The 21,599-nt window shown below is 52.8% G+C and overlaps 1 protein-coding gene across 1 annotated transcript in view; it reads right to left on the bottom strand.

Moving 5' to 3' along the window:
- WDFY4 (WDFY family member 4) overlaps positions 1-21,599 on the bottom strand; it is a 234,656-nt gene that overhangs the window by 153,361 nt on the left and 59,696 nt on the right. Inside the window, exons 13-19 of the mRNA XM_054729209.1 lie at positions 12,452-12,666; positions 11,316-11,410; positions 10,250-10,487; positions 9,791-9,867; positions 8,602-8,823; positions 7,773-7,951; positions 933-1,164 (exon numbers count right to left, since the gene is read on the bottom strand). Coding sequence (XP_054585184.1) covers positions 933-1,164; positions 7,773-7,951; positions 8,602-8,823; positions 9,791-9,867; positions 10,250-10,487; positions 11,316-11,410; positions 12,452-12,666 — 1,258 coding nt within the window. The remainder of the gene's footprint in view (positions 1-932; positions 1,165-7,772; positions 7,952-8,601; positions 8,824-9,790; positions 9,868-10,249; positions 10,488-11,315; positions 11,411-12,451; positions 12,667-21,599) is intronic.

Raw genomic sequence — 21,599 nt, 5'->3', positions numbered from 1 at the left:
TTTGTATGCTTGCATGTTGTGTTCACATGTCTCATGTTTTGTCCCCTCCCTGAGCTTCTCTGACACATAAAAAATTGTGGATAAATCTCACAATGTTAACCCCACTATGACATAGAGGCCTTCCAGGTGGAAGTTGCTACGTTTGCAACACCTATAAAGGGCACAACCTTGCTCCCCAAGCCAGAACGATAAGGCTAAGAAAGCTCCTTATAAGGAAGAGACACAGGCCGGGCTGACAGTGAGCGGCTTGTCCCTGGACAGCGCCCCACGGGAAGCTGTGCCAGGACCCTGGGTCAAGGAGAGCCCGTGACAGGAGAAGCAGGTAAGAATAGTGAGTGCAGCTGGCTGGACACTTGCCCCCTCGCAGTCCTGGCCAGCGCTGCTAGCCAGAGGAAAGGAAGGCGGAAGGAGGCGCGGGGCCTAGAGACAGAGGAACTCAACGCTGTCAGTGCTTCCGCATCACAAGACATGTGGACCGAGATTCACTGATCGCCCTTCCCAGCTGGGAGCTGACCCCTTAACTCGGCGGAGCACGGAGAGCGACGCTCCCGCTTCAACAGCCGACAATCAATAACGAAATGTGGATGTTGTGTCTGCCTGTTTAATAATTGAGAACAGCAGTGTACTTTAGTTAAAAAGCTCCTTCATTAAAAGGAATGTATCTTATTTATCTCACTCTCTTCTCCTCTTTGCTGATGGTATGACCCACCACTCTCCCCCATCATGTGCTTCGGAGATGAAATATGAAGGACATTGTCATTTCCTTTCTTGTGACATTTTCTGTTGCTTGTGAACATATAACGATCCACTTACACAGGTCTTCCCGACTGACCAGCAGTGCTGAGTTTACTCTTTATAAATATGCTATAAATAAATGGATGTCTGGTTTTAAAATAAAGTCAGCAAGATCATTATCCATCAGAACACCCCACCTTGGGCAGGCACAGCTTGGAAGTTGCCGCAGTATCTCGGGCCGAGCTTGTTAATAACTTCCAGAGTTTCCATTGAGATGGCTTCTTCAAAGAGGTATGTGGGGCCCAGACGCCATGTTAACGTCGACCTTTGCTTCCAAACCCGAGGGGTAGCGATATACCCGTAAACATCCACAAACGACGACGGGTCCATCGAAAGGAAAGGTCCTGGCAAGGCCTGGATGTATAGCATCTGTTAACAGGCAAAGGGTGGGAGGTGGTTAACTTCGGAATCAATCAAATAAATACCAGTGGACATAAAGTGATGCACTTCATTCTTCTCTCAAAGTAAAGACTCATTTTACCTGAAAGCATTACGAAGATAACTCTCAAAGCTGAGAAACAGGGCAGCAAACAGTTTATGAAATACTAGTGGGAGGGGGCGGCTGCGCCTTAGGAAACAAACTGAGGAATAGTGAGAGCCACCAAACGTCCATTTGTGTGTCCCAGTCACCTGAGAACCCGCGTGTCCAGTATCGACACATTAACTTATGTACTAAACATAACTACAGATATACAGAATGGGAAGAAAGAAATTATCTCTATTTGCAAAGGATGTGGCCATGTAGAAAATTCCAAGGAATCTACAATTTAAAAAACCAACCCAAGCTCCTAGAACTAACCAGTGAGCTCAGCAAGGTCCCAGGATGGATACGTGATCAACACACAAAAGTAACTGCATTCTAAGTCTAACAATGAACATGCAGAAGCTAAAATCAAGATCAATACCATTTACAGCTGCTCAAAGGAAATGAAGCACTTACTAGAACCCGTGCAGGAGCTGTTACTGAAAAGTCCTAAAGGATGGTAAGTGAATCAGAGGAGACCCATGCAAAGGAAGGGACAGACTGTGCTCCTGGAGAGGAAGACTCAACATAGCAAAGATGTAATTTCTCCCCAAAATGATCAATAGGTTTAACGCAAACCTATCAAAACCTCAGAAGGCTTTTTGTAGACAGACAAGCCAATTCTAAAACTTATATGAAAAGACACTGGCTCTAGGCTTAAACAAATAGCTTAATAAGTAGATTAATTCTTCGTTTTTGAAATATTGGGTACCACTCCACCCCATATTAAGGTTTATTATATAGCCACATAATTAAGACAGTATGGTATTGGCAGGGGGATAGCCATGTAGACAATGGAATAAAATAGAAGATCCAGAAATAAACCCATACAAATATGTCCAACTGTTTCTTAACAAAGGTTCAAAAGCATTTCAATGGTGGAAGCGTGGCATCTTCAACAACCAGTGCTGAAAAACTGGACGTTCATAGGTGAAGGAATGAACAGCAACCTAGACCTCACACCTTACTCAGAAATTAGCTCAAAATTTATCACAAACTAAAATATAAAGTTTTAAACTAGAAAACGTTTTTTGAAAGCATAGGAGAAAATACTCAGGCAAAAAGGTCTTCAACTTAACACCAAAAGCAAGAACTATAAGAGAAAACTGATAAATTGCACTTTATTAAATAAGGTATTGGCTCTGAAAAAATCCATGTGAAAGAAGATAAAAATAAGCTATAAATCAGAAAAAAGTATTTGCAAATTAAATACTTGACAGAGTACTAGTATCTAAAATATATAGAAAAACCCTTAAAACTCAACAGTAAAATCACACAATGCAATTAGAAAATGAGTAAAAGACATGAACAGACATCACTGAAGAGTATATACAGATGACAAAAAAAGCACATGAGAAGATATTCAATGTGATTAGCTATCAAGGAAATGCAAATTAAAAACACACCAGGAAGAATTGACATTGTTAAAATGCTCATACTACCCTAACCAATCTATAGATTCAACGTATTTTCTATCAAAATACCAATGGCATATTTCACAGAACTATAATAAATAATTCAAAAGTACATATGGAACCACAAAAGACCCTGAACAACCACAGCCATCTTGAGAAAGAAGAAAAAAGTTGAAGGGAGCATGCTACCTGATATCAAACTATATTACAAGGCTACGTTAATCAAAATAGCATGGCATAAAAACAGACATAGAGATGAATGGAACAGAATAGAGATCCCAGAAAAAAACCATGTCTATATGGTCAATTAATATTTGATAAAGGAGGCAAGAACATACAATGGGGTAAAGACAGTCTATTCAATAAATGGTGTTGAGAAAATTGGACAGATACTGCAAAAAATGAAACTAGACACCCTCCTTATACTATATATAAGAAGTAGCTCAAAATAGATTAAAGACTTAAATGTAAGACTCGATACCATAAAAATCCTAGGAAAAAACATAGGCAGCAAAATCTTGGACATCTCTCTTAATAATATTTTTTTTTCTGATAAACCTCCTCAGGCAAGAGAAACAAACAAACAAACAAAAATAAGTAAATCAATTGAACCACACCAAACTAAAAAGTTTTTGCATAGCAAAGGAAATCATCAACACAACAAAGAAACAACCCACTGAATGGGATAATACACTGAGTGGCCAGATTATTATGATCTCTGAATGCATAATAATCTGGCCACTCAGTGTATATCCTATATAATAAAAGGCTAATATGCAACCTATCCCCTCGACCAGGATTTTGACCAGTAGGCAGGCCAGCCAACTGCCCATGTCCCCTCCCCCAGGCTGGACCCCACCCATGCACGAATTCATGCACCGGGCCTCATATATATATGTATATGTGGTTAATATCCAAAATTTATAAAGAACTCACACAACTCAACACCAAAAACACAAACAATCCAATTAAAAAATGGGCAGAGGGCCTGCATAGACACTTCTCCAAAGAGGACATACAGAAGGCCAATGGACATGAAAAGATGCTCAATGTCACTAACCATCAGAGAAATGCAATTTAAAACCACCATGAGATATCACCTCATGCCTGTTAGAATGGCTATCATCAATAAGTTAATAAAAAACAAATGTTGTCAAGGATGTGGAGAAAAGGAAACCCTTGTGCATTATTGGTGGAAATGCAGATTGGTGCAGTCACTATGGAAAACTATATGGAGGTGTCTCAAAAAATTAAAAATGAAATTGCCTTATGGCCCAGAAATTCCACTTTTGGGTATATATCAAGAGAAACTCAAAACACTAATTCGAAAGAACATATGTCCATTTCCATTGCAGCATTATTTACAACTAGAGGCCCGATGCACGAAATTTGTGCAAGGGGCTCAGCCCCCACCCGCTGCAGCAGCCGGGGGCCTCCGCCGCCTCTGCCGCCTCTGCCGCCTGTGTCTCAGCCTTGGCCCCGGACAAGCTTCGTCTGGAAGGACGTCTGGTCTAATTAGCATATTACACTTTTATTATTATAGATAGCCAAGCTATGGAAGCAACCCAAGTGTCCATCAATAGATGAGTGAATAAAAAAGCTGTGGTACATTTACACAATGTAATACTTTGGCCATAAGAAAGAAGGAAATCTTACCATTTGCAACAGCATGGATGGACCTAGAGGGCCTCATGCTAAGTGAAATAAGTCAGTCAGAGAAAGACAAATAACATGTGATTTCACTTATATGTGGAATATAAAGAACAATATAAATGAACAAACAAAACAGAAACAGACTCATAGATACAGAGAACAGACTGATGGTGGTCAGGGGGTTGGAGGGCTGGGGAATTGGGTGAAAAGGGTAAAGAAACTAAGAAGTACAAATTGGCAGTTACAGAATAGTCATGGGGATATAAAGTATAGTATAAGAAATATAGTCAATAATAAAAGCTTAATATGCAAATCAACCGAACAGCAGAACGACCAGTGGAATGACCGGTTGCTATGACACCCACTGACCACCAGGGGGCAGACACTCAATGCAGGAGCTGCCCCCAGCGGCAGGCCCCAAGCCAGCCAAGGCGGGTGCTAGAGGGGGCCCTCCAAACAAACCCGCTGGTTGACCTGCAGAGGGAGGTGACTGGTGGTGGCTGGTGATGGCGGCGGGGCGATCAGGGGGCAGGGCCGGCTGGCGAGTGGGACAGTGCCGCTCTCTGATCGCCCCGCTGGTGGCCCCACAGATTGGCCCTGGCCCATGCACAATTTTGTGTATTGGGCCTCTAGTATTGTAATAACTATATATGGTGCTAGTTGGGTACTAGCTAGTTTCAGGAGGGAATCTTTGTAAAGTATATGATTGTCTAAACCAGGCGTCCTCACACTACGGCCCACGGGCCACATGTGGGTGTTTTTGCCGTTTTGTTTTTTTACTTCAAAATAAGATATGTGCAGTGTGCATACGAATTTGTTCATAGTTTCTTTTAAACTATAGTCCGGCCCTCCAACGGTCTGAGGGACAGTGAACTGGCCCCCTGTTTAAAAAGTTTGAGGACCCCTGGTCTAACCACTATGCATACCCCTAAAACTAATCCATAATATTATTGAATGATGCCTGGCTGTTGGGGCTCAGTGCTTGAACATCGAGCCATGCACCAAGAGGTCACCAATTCGATTCCAGGTCAAGGGCACATACCTGGGCTGTGGGCTCAATCCCCAAGTGAGGGGCATACAGGAGGCAGCCGATCAATGTTCTCTCCTCATCAATGTTTCTATCTCTCTCTCCCTTTCCCTTCCCCTCTCTCCAAAATAAATCAATAAAAAATATATTTTTTAAATTGAATATAAACTTTAATTGAGCCCAGCCGGGTGTAGCTCAACGGTTGAGCTTCAACCCAGGAACCAAGAGGTCACCAATTCGATTCCCAGTCAGGGCATATGCCCAGATTGCAGGCTCCATCCCCAGTGGGGGGCATGCAGGAGGCAGCCAATTAATGATTTTCTCTCATCATTGATGTTTCTATCTCTCTCTCCCTCTCCATTCCTCTCTGAAATCAATAAAAATATATTAAAAATAAAAATAAACTTTAATTTAAAAATTTTTAATTGGAAAACACACCATTACACAGTTATCAGGCTAATTACAACATAGTGACAACACCGAATGCAGAGAACCTGAGTCATTCATTGCCGGTGGGAATGTAAGATGGGGGACAGTCGCTCTGGGAATAGTTTGGCAGTTTCTTATCAAAGTAAACCTGTAATGCTACCGAACCCAACCATTGGACAGTGGGTATCTACTTCAGAGAAATGAAGACTTAAGTTCACACAAAAAAACTGTTCACAATGTTCATCGTGGCTTTATTTTTAATAGCCAAACCCTGGAAATAATCCAGATGGTCTTTAATGATCATGTATACACTAGAGGCCTGATGCATGAAATTCATGCAAGGGCCTTGGTGCTGGCCCCCGCCTGCTGCTGCTGCCACCGCCAGGGGCCTCTGCCGCATCTGCTGCGGCCCTGCCCACTGTGGCTTTGTCCGGAAGGAAGGACGTCTGGAAGGACATCGGTCTAATTAGCATATTATGCTTTTATTATTATAGATTCCATGGAACACTACTCAGCAATAAAAACGAATGAACTACTGACATGTGCAACAACTTGGGTGAATTTCCCGAGAATCATGTGAGTGAAAAATCTAATCCTAAAAGATTATATTCTAGATATGCACACTCCTGGAGGTATTTGACTGGACATGGACAATTCCCAGCACCTGAAACAGTACTTAACACATAGTAAGTGCTCAATAAAAATGTAAAGAGGGAGGGAGGGAGGGAGGGAGGGAGGGAGATCTAGTACTGATAATGATTGCAGAAAAAAGCTCATTTTCTGTTTTGGAGACCAGTTCTTCTCATTCTCTCGCCGCATCTTTCTGATTACCGTGCGTTTTATTTTTGTAAGAACTTTTACCAGAAGACGGCATCCCATTTACGTGGCGGTGTCCTAGAGAACTTAGGTTGTGCTAACCTAACGCGTCTCAGCCTGGGCTGCTTTGCCCCGCGCCAGCAGACGACTGGAAATGTGGAGATGTTTGTGCTGGTCACAAGTGGGGACGGGGCATGCCATGGCACGCAGGGGGACCACAGGCACTGCTCAGTGTCCTAACATACATAGAATAGGCCCACGACAAGATTATCAGAGCGGCAATAGTGGTGAATGAGAAACCCTAGTAATCTAAGGCTCTCCATTCTGGCTGCGTATCCGGCCACCAGGAGACTTTGGAAACACTGCCGAACTACCCTCCGATGATGCTCTGCAGTAACTGACCCGGACGCAGCCCTTCGGGCTTTCCACGTGATGGGAGTGCGGCCAGGTGACGATGCCCTTCGCTGCCTGGCCTCCCCGGGACCTCTGACTGGCGGCTGGAGCATGATGGTCAGGTCCCGCCCTCCTGGCTCCTCACCCTTAAACCTCAGGACCGCGGTGACTGAGGCCAGCGCTGAGGCACTTCCTCCAGCTGTGTTCACCTCTGTGTCTTCCCTACACAGAGACTCATCCTGTCCTGGCCACTCCCTCTCCGAATCTGGCAGGGCACGTCGGTGTCCTCACAGCTCTGGCACCTTGCTCTTCGGCGTGGCCGCAACCAGGCCAGGGCACTGACTCCCGGGACGCCTCTTACAGAGTTGGACTCTGGCCCTGCTCAGACTCCCTGGGAATTCACCCCGTGGATGTAAACCGTCTTGACTTTTCACTCTAGAGACATGTTTTCCTATAGACATGTTATGCCTATTCTTCCGGACTTACAGTGACGACTACTCTCGTTTCCACATTTTGCCGTCTGCGTTGGCTGCATGACCTTTATCGCATTTTGTAAAGATGCCCTTTTATGCCTGAGTTCAGCCAAGCGTTCGGGACAGTGAGGGGGCCTCACTGGATGCCAACCCTGCTGCCAAGAGAAAGCACAGGCCTGGACGAGGCCACCCAGGGCGGTGCGGTCAGGAGGCAGGGGTGGGGCGAGTGCGGCTGGGGACCATCTCACCTTGGCTGAGCCAATGGCCTGCCCATCCAGATAGGTGGAAACGGTACAATTCCTTTTCATTTCTTTGGTGACAACCACAGCCAGGTGATGCCACTGGCCACAAGCCAGCAGCTGGCCACACCTGACCTGAAGCTGGCGTCCCGCAGAGGGCTCAGAGCTGTCCTCGGGTTCCATGACATCTGGAAGAGAGAGCAACACAGATCTCCCGTGTGGCGGGAGGCTGCAGCACCCAGGAGGCTGGGGCCTGGTGCCAGGGAGCCTGGTCGTGCCCTGCTTACAAAATAGTGACAGCAGCAGCGATCCCTGCTGAGGTCGTGCTTTGAGCCAGACACTGTTTTGAGGACTGTTACAAATATCAGCGCATTTCATTTCCATGACAACCCTGTGAGGGAGGTACAATGATGATTCCATTTTGCCATCCTGAGGCACAGAGAGTTAGGTCACAGCCAGGTTCCAGCCCGGGAGTCAGACTCCAGGTCTTCCCCACACCAGGCTGCCTCCACAGTGGCGCCATGTGCTGGCAAGGTCCTTAGAGGGAGCGGGAAAGGCGGTGCTGCTGTGTAAAGGACGCCAAGCCTCCCCTGGGCCTTCCCAGGTTTCCCCGGAAAGTGACACTTTCCGGGATCACGGGACAGGTGTCGCCAGGATGCACCGAGCTTGGCCGTCTCGGCCACTAGGGGCCGTCACAGGCAGGTAAGCATAGTGCATCGGGATGCAATGACAGAGCCGGGACCTGCCGCCAGCAGGACAGAGTCAGTCTGCTGACTCCCCCCACCCCCCACCCGGTTCCCCACATGTGGGAGAAACCAGCTGTGGTTCCAACGCCTACCCAGAGGCTGAAACTCCTTCTCTTCTGTGGACACGACCAAGGAGAGATCGTCCGGGCAGAGGCTGACGGAGAAGCAGACGAAGGGCTGCTCGGTCCGGGCCAGGTGGCGCACCAGGGTCAGGAAGCGCAGCGGGTGGCCCTCGAGGGCCGAGCTGTGCCTGCTGACCAGGAACCAGCAGGAGAAGGTCAGGCCGGCGGGCGGGGGGAAGGGCCTGGCGGCACCTGCGGTCGGAATACAAGTGCCCTGAGGCTCTGCGCTGCTGGGGAAGCCTCCCAGTGTCGCTGTGGCTGGGATTTCACCCGGGGTGGTCCTACTGTGTGCCAGCACCGTGCCTCCGACTCATGCTCACTTTACATCAACCCCACCCAGCAGGATGCTCTTGTCCGCTCACTCATCCTCTCAGGAAAAGTCATAATCCCGCCGGGACTTGAGCCTAGATCCTCAAACACTCTTTCCAATCCTGTCCCCCCTATTCTCCCATGCTGCCCTGCCAAGCGAGCAGAGGGGGATACAGCCCTGAGACCGACCCCCAAGGGCCTGGAGAGGGCACAGCCCTGAAGCCCTGAGACCCACCCCCCTTTAGGCGCAGCCAGCTGGCCTGGGTGGGCAGTGTGCTCCGAGGGGCAGAAGGCGGCACCTGCAGGGACAGCATGCCCCTGAGCAGACCCTGCCCTCCCACCTCAGGGCGGGGTGGGCACTGCCGGCAGGGCCTGCTGTTCTCACTAAGGAGCAGAATCACTGAGTGCCCCCCACACGCACCAGTTCCCGTAGAAACCCTGGCTGTCCGGCCAGAGGGCCTGGCTCCCAGCGGGGACAGCGCTGTGCAGAGCACGCCCAGGCCTCCCGCGAGCCCGGACAGGCTTGTTCCTGAGCGGCCTCACAGGGAACTGCCATTTATCTCCAGGGAGAGTGGGAAGGTGGGATGAGGGAGGGGTGAGGTGTCCATTTCAGCCTCGTCAGCCCAGGCTCAGGCGCCAGGACCCTGACCACAGAGCAGGAGGACGTGCCGTGAACAGGACACCTGCCCTAAGAGGCATGACAGACAGAGGATGACTCACACGCACAGACCTGAGAGGGAGACTCGGGGCCTGGACACGCCCGGAGGGAATCTGAAACCCAGGCTTCCTGGGGACGCACTCCCCGGGCAGAGCGGAGGGGGCCCGCCAGCCGGCCCCGGGCAGCACCTACCTGTCCCAATCCCTCCGGAGACCGAGTACTCAGTGCTGGCCCCCATCACCGTGGACAGGGTCGGGATAAACAAACACCTGGAAAGAGGCAGCGTCCGGTGAGTGCCCTGCAAGCCCACTCCTCTGTCTCTTGCAGGGGCCTCACTTGCTCTTGGACCATGAGACTCCGGGGATAGAAACCACTTCGTGGTTGACATGGGTCCTATGACCTAAGAAAGGAACCCAAACTGGAGGCTGGAAGAGAGAACATTCCAGATTGCAGACACCGCAGGGTCCCTGGCCCTATGCAGCTGGGGACGCCGCCCTGAGAAGCACTGAGCAGACGGGGCGGGGCGTGCGTGAGCAGCCACAGCTCCCTGCCGAGTGGTGGGAGCTGATGGAACTTTGGAGTCAATGCTGTGCTGCATCTGAGGCACCAGGAAAGTAATCAGGTGTATTTTATATGCAAAGGCCGCCATACCCATAACCTTCCATGGACATGTCAAATTCCACGAAGGACGGAGCCAGGGCGGCCCGCTGCGGCTGCAGGTTGCGCGGGGAGGTCATGGAGATGAGGCTCAGAGCTGTCTGGAGGGCAGGCGTGGGGCTCTGGGCCGGCGTGCGGCTCCTGAGTGCCTGTGTGCCTGCGGGACATGGGCTGGCGTCCTGGGCGGCTCCTGCAGGGCCCGCAGCAGTCTCCCCCACCACCGCCTGTGGCCCTAAGGCAGCAACAAGAGCAGAGCTGTGGCTGTGCTAAAGCATTCCTACCCCCTCTGACCGTGGCCCCCACATTCAGCCGCAGCCGGAGGAGGGCTCTGCAGTTACCCCCTGGTTCCTGCCCCTGTGAGGACAGCTCTCCTGGCCGCCCACCCGGGCTCCCTGCGAGTTCTGATAGCACTGCACTGTGGTCACAACCTACCCCCGCCCCCGAAACTTCTCCCTGTAATCCCCTCCCACCCCTTGCTGTTGCCGTCCTGGCTTGCCCAGGGGCAGCCGGGGCCGAGGCTTCGTCTTGGCTCCCCGACCTCCTTTCTGAGCAGCCTGCCCCCCTGAAAGCTCTTGCCTCCAGCTCTGGCCGCCAGCCCAACCACTCTTCATTCTTGCTTCCCAACTGGGGCTCCTTGCCTTAATGTTCTAGGTGACCTCACACGTAGCGTGTCCGCAGGTTTCTTTTCTCCAAGCTAGTTCCCTGGACCAGCATCCTCCCAGGAGGCCTCACACCCGGGATCCCCCCAATGCTCCGCCTCCTGACCCGGCCCTGAGCTGAGAGCTGCGCAGAAAGCCGTCACGGCACCGCGGTCCAGAGGCAGCGCTGGGCCCCAGGCTCGGCTCCTGCTCACCCTCACCTGTCCTGTACGGGGCACCCTCCTCGGACCTGCTCTCCCTCTGGCACCACCTAACCCTCTGCTTTCCTCATTTGCTCCACTGAGCAGCAGGAAAACCATGTTTTAAATCTGCTTCCCATTTGCTGTGAGTGAGCCCTTGCCAGGAATGCCCGCTCTCTTGGAATTCCCGTTAAGCTGCCCTGTCCTTCCCTCCGTCCTCACCTGGGCGTCCAGAGGCCCCTCCATGCACACCAGACGACCCGGGGATTTGCGCCGCAGCTGCCGGAGGTGAGGGAGCTCCCAGGGCTAGGAACTGTCTGAATACGACACCAACACAGAAGCAAATGGAGGAGACAGTTTGCGGCAGTTTCCCAGCTTCATCTAGCGCTTCCCAGTGCTGACACCCCCCATCCCCAGCTTCCTCTCTGCCTGGAACCCCTCCTCCAGCCATGCTCCGAGCACCCAGCGAGCTGAGGAGTTAGAAGTTTCAGGTGCATTGACGTGACCAGTGACCAGCTAGGAGCCGCCACTGGGCCTCGGGAGGAAGAGAAATGTGTTGGAAAATGACTGTCCACCTTCTCGGTAAGTTTCCAGTGGAGTTACTAACAGCCTAAGCAGGCGCAGCGGCACTGCCCGGCCGCTGGCACCTCCAGAGGCAGAGAGGCTGGCCTGGCCCTGAGCCCCACGCCTGCCGCCGGAAGGGTGCCTGCCGCTCCCTCTGCACAGGGCCCTGTGGCCAGCACAGGCCCCGCAGGCGTGGGACCCTGCACTCTGCCCCCAACACCGCGGTGGGTGGCCCGGCCACAGGGCCTAAGGAGGCTTGACCTCCCTCCTGAGCCTTTCTGGCCTCTACCTTTTGTCTTCGTGTCTGCCCCGCCCATACCTCTTCCCTCCAGGACGGTTTCAGGAGGGGCTGCCACAGGGCAGTCTCTGTCCTCCTGCCTGTCAGGAGTCCTGGCTGCTGCCCTCAGCCAGTGAACTCACAGCCCCCCTCCCCCCAGTCCGGTCTCCCGGCTGGGTGACTTTGCACAGGCCGAAGGGCTCAGGGAGACTGCCCTGACCTCTAACCTCCGGGCTGTGGATCTCCCAGCTCTGCTCCAGCTCTCCCTGCCAAGCACCCCCACCAAGCATCCCACCAAGCACCCCACCAAGCACCCCACCAAGCACCCCCACCAAGGGTTCTGTAATGTCACAGGCCCTTTGACTATTGCCCCCTCGCTGAGACCAGCAGCTCACGGCCTCTGTCTGCTTTGCGGGCCCTCCCTCTGTCCGCACAGCCTCCGGGCTCCCCGGCCTCGCAGTTCCCTCGCGTGAGCACATTGCCCGGGGCTCGGCGTCCTGAGCGCAGCGCACGGTACCTTAACACATCCGGTTCAATGGCTTGGGAAGCCAGTTTTTCAAAAATCCGGACGAGGCCGCAGTGCAGGGCGCCGCTGCCGGTGGCCAGGGCCTGGCGGCAGGAGGCCATGAGGGTCCTGAGCATCCCCGCCTCACACGCGACCTGGCGGTTCTTCTCCGACTTCACCAGGCCCTGGATGTGACTGGCCACGGAGCACTGGATCTCCCGGGACAGCTACGGGGAAGCAGGCCGCGTGAGTCCCGGAGGCCCGAGCGTTTGCGGCGCCTTTCATAGGCTCCCACCAGGCCTCGAACTGGTTGTGGAGCCGGGAGGCGGCACCCCTCACAGCCTGCGGCCACCGACTCCTGCCTGTCGCGGGCCCTCACAGGGCCCCGCTCCCCGCAGGGGCCTGGAGCCAGTCTGGGGAGGGCGGGAGCCCCTGCGCTGGGATGCCGGCGAGGCGACCCTAAAACAGGCTGCACACAGCGTGCGAGCGCGTCTGCCAGGGACGGTGCCCTCGGCCTGCGATGTTGAAGTAATTTCTGAATCCACTGACAAAACGTACAAGTCCGGAGATTTACGTGAAGTCAGACATGTGGCCGCTCTCAGAAGGCGGACAGAGCCTGGTCAGGCGGGTTTGCAGTCCGGTCTGTGGAGAAGCAGCTGGGGCTGGCAGTGGCTGCGCCCTCAGCTGGCTCCCTCACTAACAGCCCCGCGTCTGAGCTGGCACACCCGCCGGGAGTGAGAGCTCAGGAAATACCCTCCGCTTCAGGTAAGGGAACACTTCCACCCTCTGGCCTTGGACTTCCCATCGTCCAGAACTTGGATTTTGGTAACTACAGTCTTTTAATTTGGGGGAGAGTTGGGGAGTCTTGGGGGGGTGGGAGAACTGTATAAACAAGATGCAAAAACACCACCACAGTGTATTTCTGGTGAGAATTAGGGAGAAGCGTCTGCCACCTCCTGTTTCCCTCACCCGCCCTTCACTCACTGCTCGGGAGGCTTGCAGGGTCTTTCGTTCTTTGTTGGTTTTGCTTCTTCCCCTCCTCCCCACACCCAGGCCCACCGCCCCCTCCCCCAGCAGGAATACTTTAAATATGCAAAAAAGAAAAAGTTTTCAAAAAGGAGAAATGCTGATCTTGCCTAATGATGCCACAAGTTTACTCCAAAATTGCTCAATACCCCATAATGGAGGAGGGAAGATTGATCGCCCTCATTATCACTGCAGCTCCATCAATACCAATATCGCCTTGTTTTGAATAAAATGTGCTGTTTTTTTCAATGTTGGTTCCAGTAAAATGGGGTTTTAGTGAAAATATGAGCAGTAGCAGGAAACTGTCTCCCCCTACAAATGGATTGATTTTCCTGACGCGCACGCAGGACGGGGCTGATGGTCAATTAGGACTCAGTGGTGAGCGCGCAGGGTCACCAGTCTGGCCCGCGGGCTGGGTCCCCAGGCACTCACCACCCAGCGCTGCTCGGGCGGCTCACTAGGAGCTTCTGCGTTCTTCACGGAACAGCTGAGCTTTCAGGCCATCCCTGTCCAGTGCGGGTGTTTATTTTTCCTTATTTCTCTCCTCCCCACTTTATCTCCTGGTCCAGGTAAGTGGTCGCAGAGCCCATGTGGTCCTGGGGGTTGAGTCCGTCCGAGAAGGCATGGCTTCGGTGCATCAGTCCACGCTGTGTCCTGCGCACAGGTAGAAAGCACCGGACGGCCAGCGTCTGCTTCCCCCAGACACTTAAAAAGAACTAGACGTTTATATTGAGCCACACAAATTTGTCAGAGTTGCCTGTTCCAATTTGGTTGACATATTCTTTATCTGACGATTTCAGAAGCGAGATGGTGCAATTTAAGTGACGTCAGCTTTTAGGATCCGAGACGTGAATGGGGTGCCGGGATGCATAAAGCCCACGGGTTTGTTTTGCCTGACGAGCTATTTTAGTTTTTATCTTGCTTCCTTAGTTCTCGCTTGCGGTGCCCATGTGGCCTGGTGTGCACGGAGTTCGTGACCTCGGGTCGGTGTGAGCAGGTCCGAGGTCCATGCTCCCTCGACGACCGCAATGAGTGGGGGTGCCTGCTCCAAATCTGCTGCCTTTGTTGCTGTTCTTACAAATCACAGACATCTGCTGGCCAATGCTTCCTGGTAACAGAAGCTGAGGACCTTATATTTATAAAGTATTTGTCTCTTTCAACTTTCCTTCCATCCCCTCCTCGGCCCCCTGTGCTCCAGCCCTTTGCTGGCTGCACCAGGCCCTTCCGGCTGACGCCCAAGTGGGAAAGCTCTTTCCCATCCCATCCTCCGCTGAGCTCCTACTTGTTGGTCAAGGCACAATCCGCGCCCTCTCACCTAAGAAAGCTCTGCTGCCTCCCCCGCCTCGGTCATGAGAAGCGCACACGGGCAGACTGCCGCACCTGCCGGTCCTCCCTCGCTCCCGCCGTCCCCACGCTGTGAGCTGCTGCCGAGTCAACAGCTCTTCACCCTCGCCTCCAGAGCACCTCTCTCTGTGCCTCCGATGCAACCGCTGCCTCGTCAGTGTGAGCACAAGGCACAGGGTGTTCCGGGACATAGGGGTGCCCTACCCCAGGGGGCTGAGGGGAGGCAGGAAGGGTGATGTGCCGGTTAAGTGTGAAAGGGAGATCCGGGCAGCAGGGGCCTGGTCTGTCTGGGGGAGGGCACGCTCACTCGTGCAGACACCAAGGGACGAGTGTGAGCATGGCCTTTCCGGGAAAGGCTGAGGTCCTGGGCAGTTGTGAGCCTGGCTCATTCACCCCAGCACCCAACTCCCCCCCCCCCCGCCCCAAACCTGCTCAGTGGTCAGCCCTGAGATGGGCATGAGAACCAGCAGGGAGACCAGATTGTACACATCCACTGGGAGGGTGCCTGCCCAGCCTGGGACCCCAAACACCATGGAGACCACTGGGCCAGGGAGCAGTGGGGCCCAGCGGGGCTCCGGAGCCCTGGCACCGCCCTCCAGCCAGACCCGTCCACCCGTGGCTGGGCCTCCTCGCACCCAGGAGGCTCACTTGCTCTGTGTTTCTCTATGGCTGGTACAAAGTAAACTGCTGACACCATTCTTTTGTCCGAGACATTTTAAAACAGATTTGTTGTTGTCCACAGATTTCCATCCAGGATTCTCTGGAGCAGGGCCCTGAGCAAGGCTGTAGGGAGCAGTTTCTTGCAGAGAGGAGGGTCCGTTCACCGGGGCCTGTGCTTAGTACTTCCCACCGGCAGGCCAGTGCTTCCATGCACAAGCTCACCTAAAGCTCAGGCCAACACCCGCGCCAGGCGCTCCTATCGCCCACTCACAGACAAGGGAACTGAGGCCCACACTGAATCTGGCTCCCTGGGGTTGCCTGGTGAGGGAGGGACAGGAAGTCCAACTGGGAGATCCAATCCGGAGGCCACTCCATCACGGCCTGCGCTGCCTGCAGGCCCCCTGCTGAAGCTCAGAGAGCGCCAGCCAGCTCCAGGCTGCAGGCCTCCGGCACCTGGCGGGTGCTGTGCGCAGCAGCGCCCCATTCTCCTGCAGGGCAGGGGTGTGGCGGGAGCTGGATCCCGGCAAAGCCAAGTGAAACGGGATCGGGCACTGGGAACCATCCTCCCGTGTTAGGCCAACCCTCAAAACTCACCTAGTGCCCACAAAAAGGCTGCCTGAACTGAGCCACGCGCACAGTGCTGGCCGTAAAACACACCTCCATGGGTTTGGCTGTTTCCATCGTCCTGAGAGGCCAGGGCCCTCGGCGCTGCCAGCAGGACAGGCTCCCCCAGGCCACTGGCTCCGGTGCTGGCTTCTCTCCACCTCAAACCAAACACCTGCTAGCGAAGCCCAGGGCCGAGCCGCTCAGCGTGTATGGCCTGCATCCCGTTCCTGCGAGTGTCTCCTCCTACGGGGCCTAACCCTTTCACTTTAACCACCTGGCCTCGTCTGTCCTTTACTGTTCTACCACCAGTCAACCGGCAAGCATCTTCCCTGCTCTCGCTCCCCAGTCTTTCCTCTCAGGGCCAAAGCGGCTTCTCAGGCTCTCGCCATCCTGCTTTCTCGCCTCCGGACAGCACAGCTGCGGTGTGTTTGCGAGGCCAGGGGCCCATTCCCCCTGTGACTGGCACCAAACCTCCATGGCACAGCTGGAAAACAGTTCAGGGTCGCGCTGTGCTCATGCCACTGGATTATTGCTGCCCTGGCACGGAAGCCCCTGGGCTCCCTCACACCCGCTCTTCTGCGCTTCCTTACCAGGCTATGTGTCTGTGTGTCTGTGTGTCTGTGTTTCTGTCTGCATGTCTGTGCGTCTGTCGTGTTTACTGTGTATTTGTATGTCTGTGGTGTGTACTGTGCATCCATGTGCCTGTGTGTCTGTGGTGTGTACTGTGTGTCTGTGTGTCTATGCGTCTGTGTGCACTGAAACATGAGACGAGCGTGGTTATTGCTGCTGACGTTCACTCATGGGTTCGGATCCATTGCTGAAGCTGCTTGAGACCTTCCACACCATCCTGTCACCTTCCCTGTGAGTCACTCAGGTCGCGGATCCAGTGCAGAGAAGGCAGAGGAGAGAGCCCAGGCTTGCCATTCCTAAGCAGACATTAGCTTGCAGTTCAACATCAGTGCTCTGTTATGAACTCAAAGTAGGAGGATGCCCGGTGGAAGTACACCTACGACGTGTTACCTTTCATTTAATAGTTCCAGAAGTGTATGTGCCAGGGCCGGGTCCTGGGAACACGGACAGCCAAAGCCAGAGGAGGCGGGGCATGACGGAGGCCGCACTACACGTAGCCAGGTGCCGGACTACATGTTTTACAATTACTCTCCCCTCTGCTCTTCTCTGGGAAATTATGAGAGACTGAGACCAGAAAAGGTACATCATTTCCTAAGGCCACACAGCTGACGAGTGGCAGGCCTGGCACCAAGCCAGGTCTCACTCCAATGCCGTGGTTTTAACGCTGCATTGTGTGCTCATAGGAGGGAACTCACTAGCTGATAGGTCCTAAACTGACGGCCTAGAGCAGAGGTCAGCAAACTAATTAGTCATCAGAGCCAAATATCAACAGTACCACAATTGAAATTTCTTTTGAGAGCCAAATTTTTTAAACTTAAACTTCTTCTAATGCCACTTCTTCAAAATAGACTCGCCCAGGCCGTGCTATTTTGTGGAAGAGCCACACTCAAGGGGCCAAAGAGCTGCATGTGGCTGGTGAGCTGCAGTTTGCTGACCATGGGCCTATAGAAATGTTGTATTTGGTGGGCATAGTTTGGCTTTGTTTTATCTTATTTCTCCCTAATTAGCTGTGAATACTTTAGGCCCTTCCCTATAGCATAGGCCTTAGCGGAGCTATTGTTGGCACCTGCTTAACTTCTGCACTTCCTTTACCTCTCTGCCCCCAGACACTGAGTCTGCAACCCCTTTACCCCAGGCCAGATGTGAGGAGCTGAATTTGAGATGCAGAAAAAGGAAGTGGACTATGTGAGACAGATATAATGATGGCAGATGGGACGAGAAGTCTGGTCACCTGATCACTGGCCAGAGCTCATCCCTCCCACGTTCCCTCTCACTCCAGCGTCCTCGGCACCACAGCCTGGACCCTCTCCATCTCCAGGCCAGAGCTTCTCCCTCTGCTCCACTTAAGAGACGACCCTAAGAAGGCCCTGGCATTTGACTAGGGCCTGAGGTTTTTCCATTCAGAAACAATAGGGATATTTGGGGGCTCGGGTTCAGAATGAAAGAGCACGAGGAACCTAGAAACTGAACGTATTTGGAATCTCTAGTGTGTTCTAATGTAACTCAGCAGGACTCCTCCTTTACCAGTTTCCTTGTTGGAGGAAATGGCTCTTTTTAAGTAGCCTGCCCTGACGCGGTGCTCCCCGGGGCTATTACTGCTGTCGATATTTCAGTTATTTGAAACTCATATGATTAGTTCAATGTGTGTGAATTATAGGCTAATTCCAGAAAATGGCACCTTTTTGAAACCGAGGGACAAAGGAGTTGACAGACACATGCAGTGCCTAGCCCAGCTTCCTGCTGTCCCGCCAGACCAGCAGGAGGCTCCAGCAGAACCTGGAGGTACCAACCACGACTCGAGGTCAGAACGATCATGTTGCTGCTCCCAATACGCTCCCATGGCCACCACTTCTTTTTTTTTAATAATATATTTTTATTGATTTCAGAGAGGAGGGGAGAGGGAGAGAGAGATAGAAACGTCAATGATGAGAGAGAATCATTGATCAGCTGCCTCCTGCACGCCCCCTACTGGGAATCAAACCCCCAACCCGGGCATGTACCCTTGTCCGGAATCAAACCTGGGACCCTTCAGTTCACAGGCCAACGCTCTATCCACTGAGCCAACTGGCTAGGGCTGGCCACCACTTCTTTACAGGAAAGGCCACCTGGCACCGAGGCAGGAGGACTGGGAGCCTTCTCCCAGGGACACCGCCACCGGCCACGATGTTAGCGCTGCCACTCACCTGCTACAGGCTCAGGGCCTCATCTACCAAGTGGGAGTACTGCTCCCTGCTGGCAGGGTTCCTGCAGGTACTGCATGAGAAAACGCGTGCTAAAGCCGTCCTGCACCCCAGCAGTGCTTCCTGGGCGGATGTGTCTGCTCACCATGCTGAGCTCCGGCATCGCTTCATTTCCTCCTGATGGCAATGCCACGAGGGAGAGATCACCCCACACTGCAGCCAAGGAAGCTAGGGTCAAAGGGGTTAAAGAATTTCCCATGGTCTTTTCCCATGGCTGTGAGTGGCGGAGCTGAGATGTGACAGCATCTGCTGTCTTCGGAGCCTGAACTCTGCCTTCATAGAGTGGGTGCTCATTAAACACCATGGGCCCTGGCCGGGCAGCACAGCTGGTTAGAGGTCGTCCCACTGTGCCCAGGCTGTGGGCTCAGGGACATGCAGAACCAGCCGATAAATGGACAGATAAGTGGAACAACCAAAGGTCTCTCTCTCTTCCTTCCCCTCTCTCTAAAATCAATAAATAAAGCCCAGATGGTTTTGCTCAGTGGATAGAACATAGGACTGCGGACTGAAGGGTCCCAGGTTCGATTCCTTGTCAGGGCACATGCCCGGGTTGTGGGCTCAGTTCCCAGTAGGGGATGTGCAGGAAGCAGCCAAACAGTGATTCTCTCTCATCATTGATGTTTCTATCTCTCTCTCTCCCTCTTCCTTCCTCTTTGAAATCAAGAAAAATATATTTTAAGAAAATAAAATAAAATCAACAAATAAAATGTAAACATCACAGTAGTGATGACGACGACAATGGATGACAACCCAATGAAGTTCACTTCTCTTCATGGTGTTCAAAGCCCTTCATAACGTGGCTTCAAATAACCTTCCAGCCCACTCACCGCTCCTCTGCCCACACGAGCCGTCCTGGCCCCGCTGAACTCGCCAGGGTCCCTACATGGCACCTTCCTCCGCGTCTCCCTCTGTGCCTGAGCTTCCTTGCCTTCCTCCTCCACCTACTGTCATGGCACATCCTTTCCTTAAGCTTAGACCGGTGTCCCCACCTCTCTGGCCTTCCCTTCGCTCTGTCCCAAGGCCTGTGGACACACATTTGTGGCAGCCGTCAGGATGCCCTTCCATTTTCTACACTCCTCTGCCACCCAGCCTCAAACGCAGGCTGTGAGGTTCTGTAACACTCATCTCTGAATCCTCATGGCACCCAGGAGGGGTTACTAGTTACTCCCAGAAGCGGGCACCTCTATGGAAAGACCCCTGCGGCTGCTGAGCACCCCGGAAGGGAGACTGTCCTGTTCTCAATTCGTTATTTTTTTCCCGGGGCCAACTCAGCTTCAGGAGGACTTGAGCTGAACTCCATCTCGCCTTGTGCTAGGACAGCAGCATTCACAGTAAAATTCCCACAGCCCCCCTCTAATACCGGGGATGGCGCAAGAGGAGACAAGGCCAGCTGGCCTGGCTGTTTCCCAGGGCAGCTTGCAGCGCTAGTATTTGGAGAAAAAGCAAACCACTTCTGGACTGTGAACAGAGCAGATTACAGGGAGACGAGTGGGAACTCACAGCCCATCTTCTTAATAACACTGCCCTCTACTGGCACTTCCTTCCCTGCTCCTCTTTCTGCAACAAAACCCATGCACTGCAGCTCTCTTTCCAGCATTTCCTCCTGGGTTATTTCTCACTTGATTTACTATCCTATTTGTTGTTATAAGGTTCACACCCCCCTTTCAGAAATTAATTACTGCAATTATCCAACTTTGACTAGCACTGGTTTGGCATCTGCAGAAAATATTTGAGAAAATGCACCACTACCTTTCATTTGCATATTTTAAAGCTGGGAGAAATTACTTTTCCTAAATTATTTACTGCAACCTGAATAGAGAAAAGTTGCATACCAAATGGGATTCATTTTCATTCTTAACTTGTCTAATTATCACCATAGAATGAGAGGAAGTTCCTGTCCATATACTAATGTGGCAGCTCATGGGTTTTTCTGAAACCCAGGCTCATGAGGCGCTAGGAGCAGCGAGGGCTGGACACTGTCCTCTGAGCCACTCCATCAGGCAGTGCCACCGGCGGGGGGGGGGGGGGGGGGGGTTGTACAGCACACCGTGAGCAACTGTCTTAGTGCCAAGAACATCCCAACCATCGGCGTAGTTCTCATTGCGAGTCCATCATGGTCCAAACTGCAGCCAAGGAAGCCAGCTCCTCATGAGGCGACCACCCGTGGGAGGACGTGCAGGCTGCAAGGCCTGCGTCCTGCAAGAGCCCGACGGTGAGACGCCCGTTCACCAAACACATCTGACCGTGGGCCTGGGAGTGTTTCACGTCTCCCCGCACCAGCCCGAGACCCGAGGGAGTTACAAAGCTTCCTGAGCCTCAAGCACATGCGAAACAGGGAAATTCTCATGCTGATAAAGGAACGTTCCTGCATAGGAGAATGTGTGCCAGTTTCCGTAGGCCCCAGAGAGGCCCTGTCTTGAATGCCAAGGTAGAGAGAGAAGGGTCCAGACCCCAGATAACTAAATGACTAGAAGGCATTTGGGCTGGGGAGCAAATATGTTTGCCCTTCAGTTGGATGCTCCGGGCAAGTGTGGCGGGGGTTTCAGTGATGCCCCCAGCAGCAGCCCCTCTCTCTTGTGCACTCATGCTGCCCACCCAGCAGGGGGCATGTGGCCCTTCCCGCGAGTCTAAGGTGAACGCTGACCAACAGACGG

The sequence above is a fragment of the Eptesicus fuscus genome, chromosome 17 (assembly GCF_027574615.1).
Source record: "Eptesicus fuscus isolate TK198812 chromosome 17, DD_ASM_mEF_20220401, whole genome shotgun sequence".
Taxonomy (NCBI): Eukaryota; Metazoa; Chordata; class Mammalia; order Chiroptera; family Vespertilionidae; genus Eptesicus; species Eptesicus fuscus.
The sequence above is the reverse complement of the archived record's forward strand: the minus strand, read 5'-3'. Positions and strand labels throughout refer to the sequence as shown.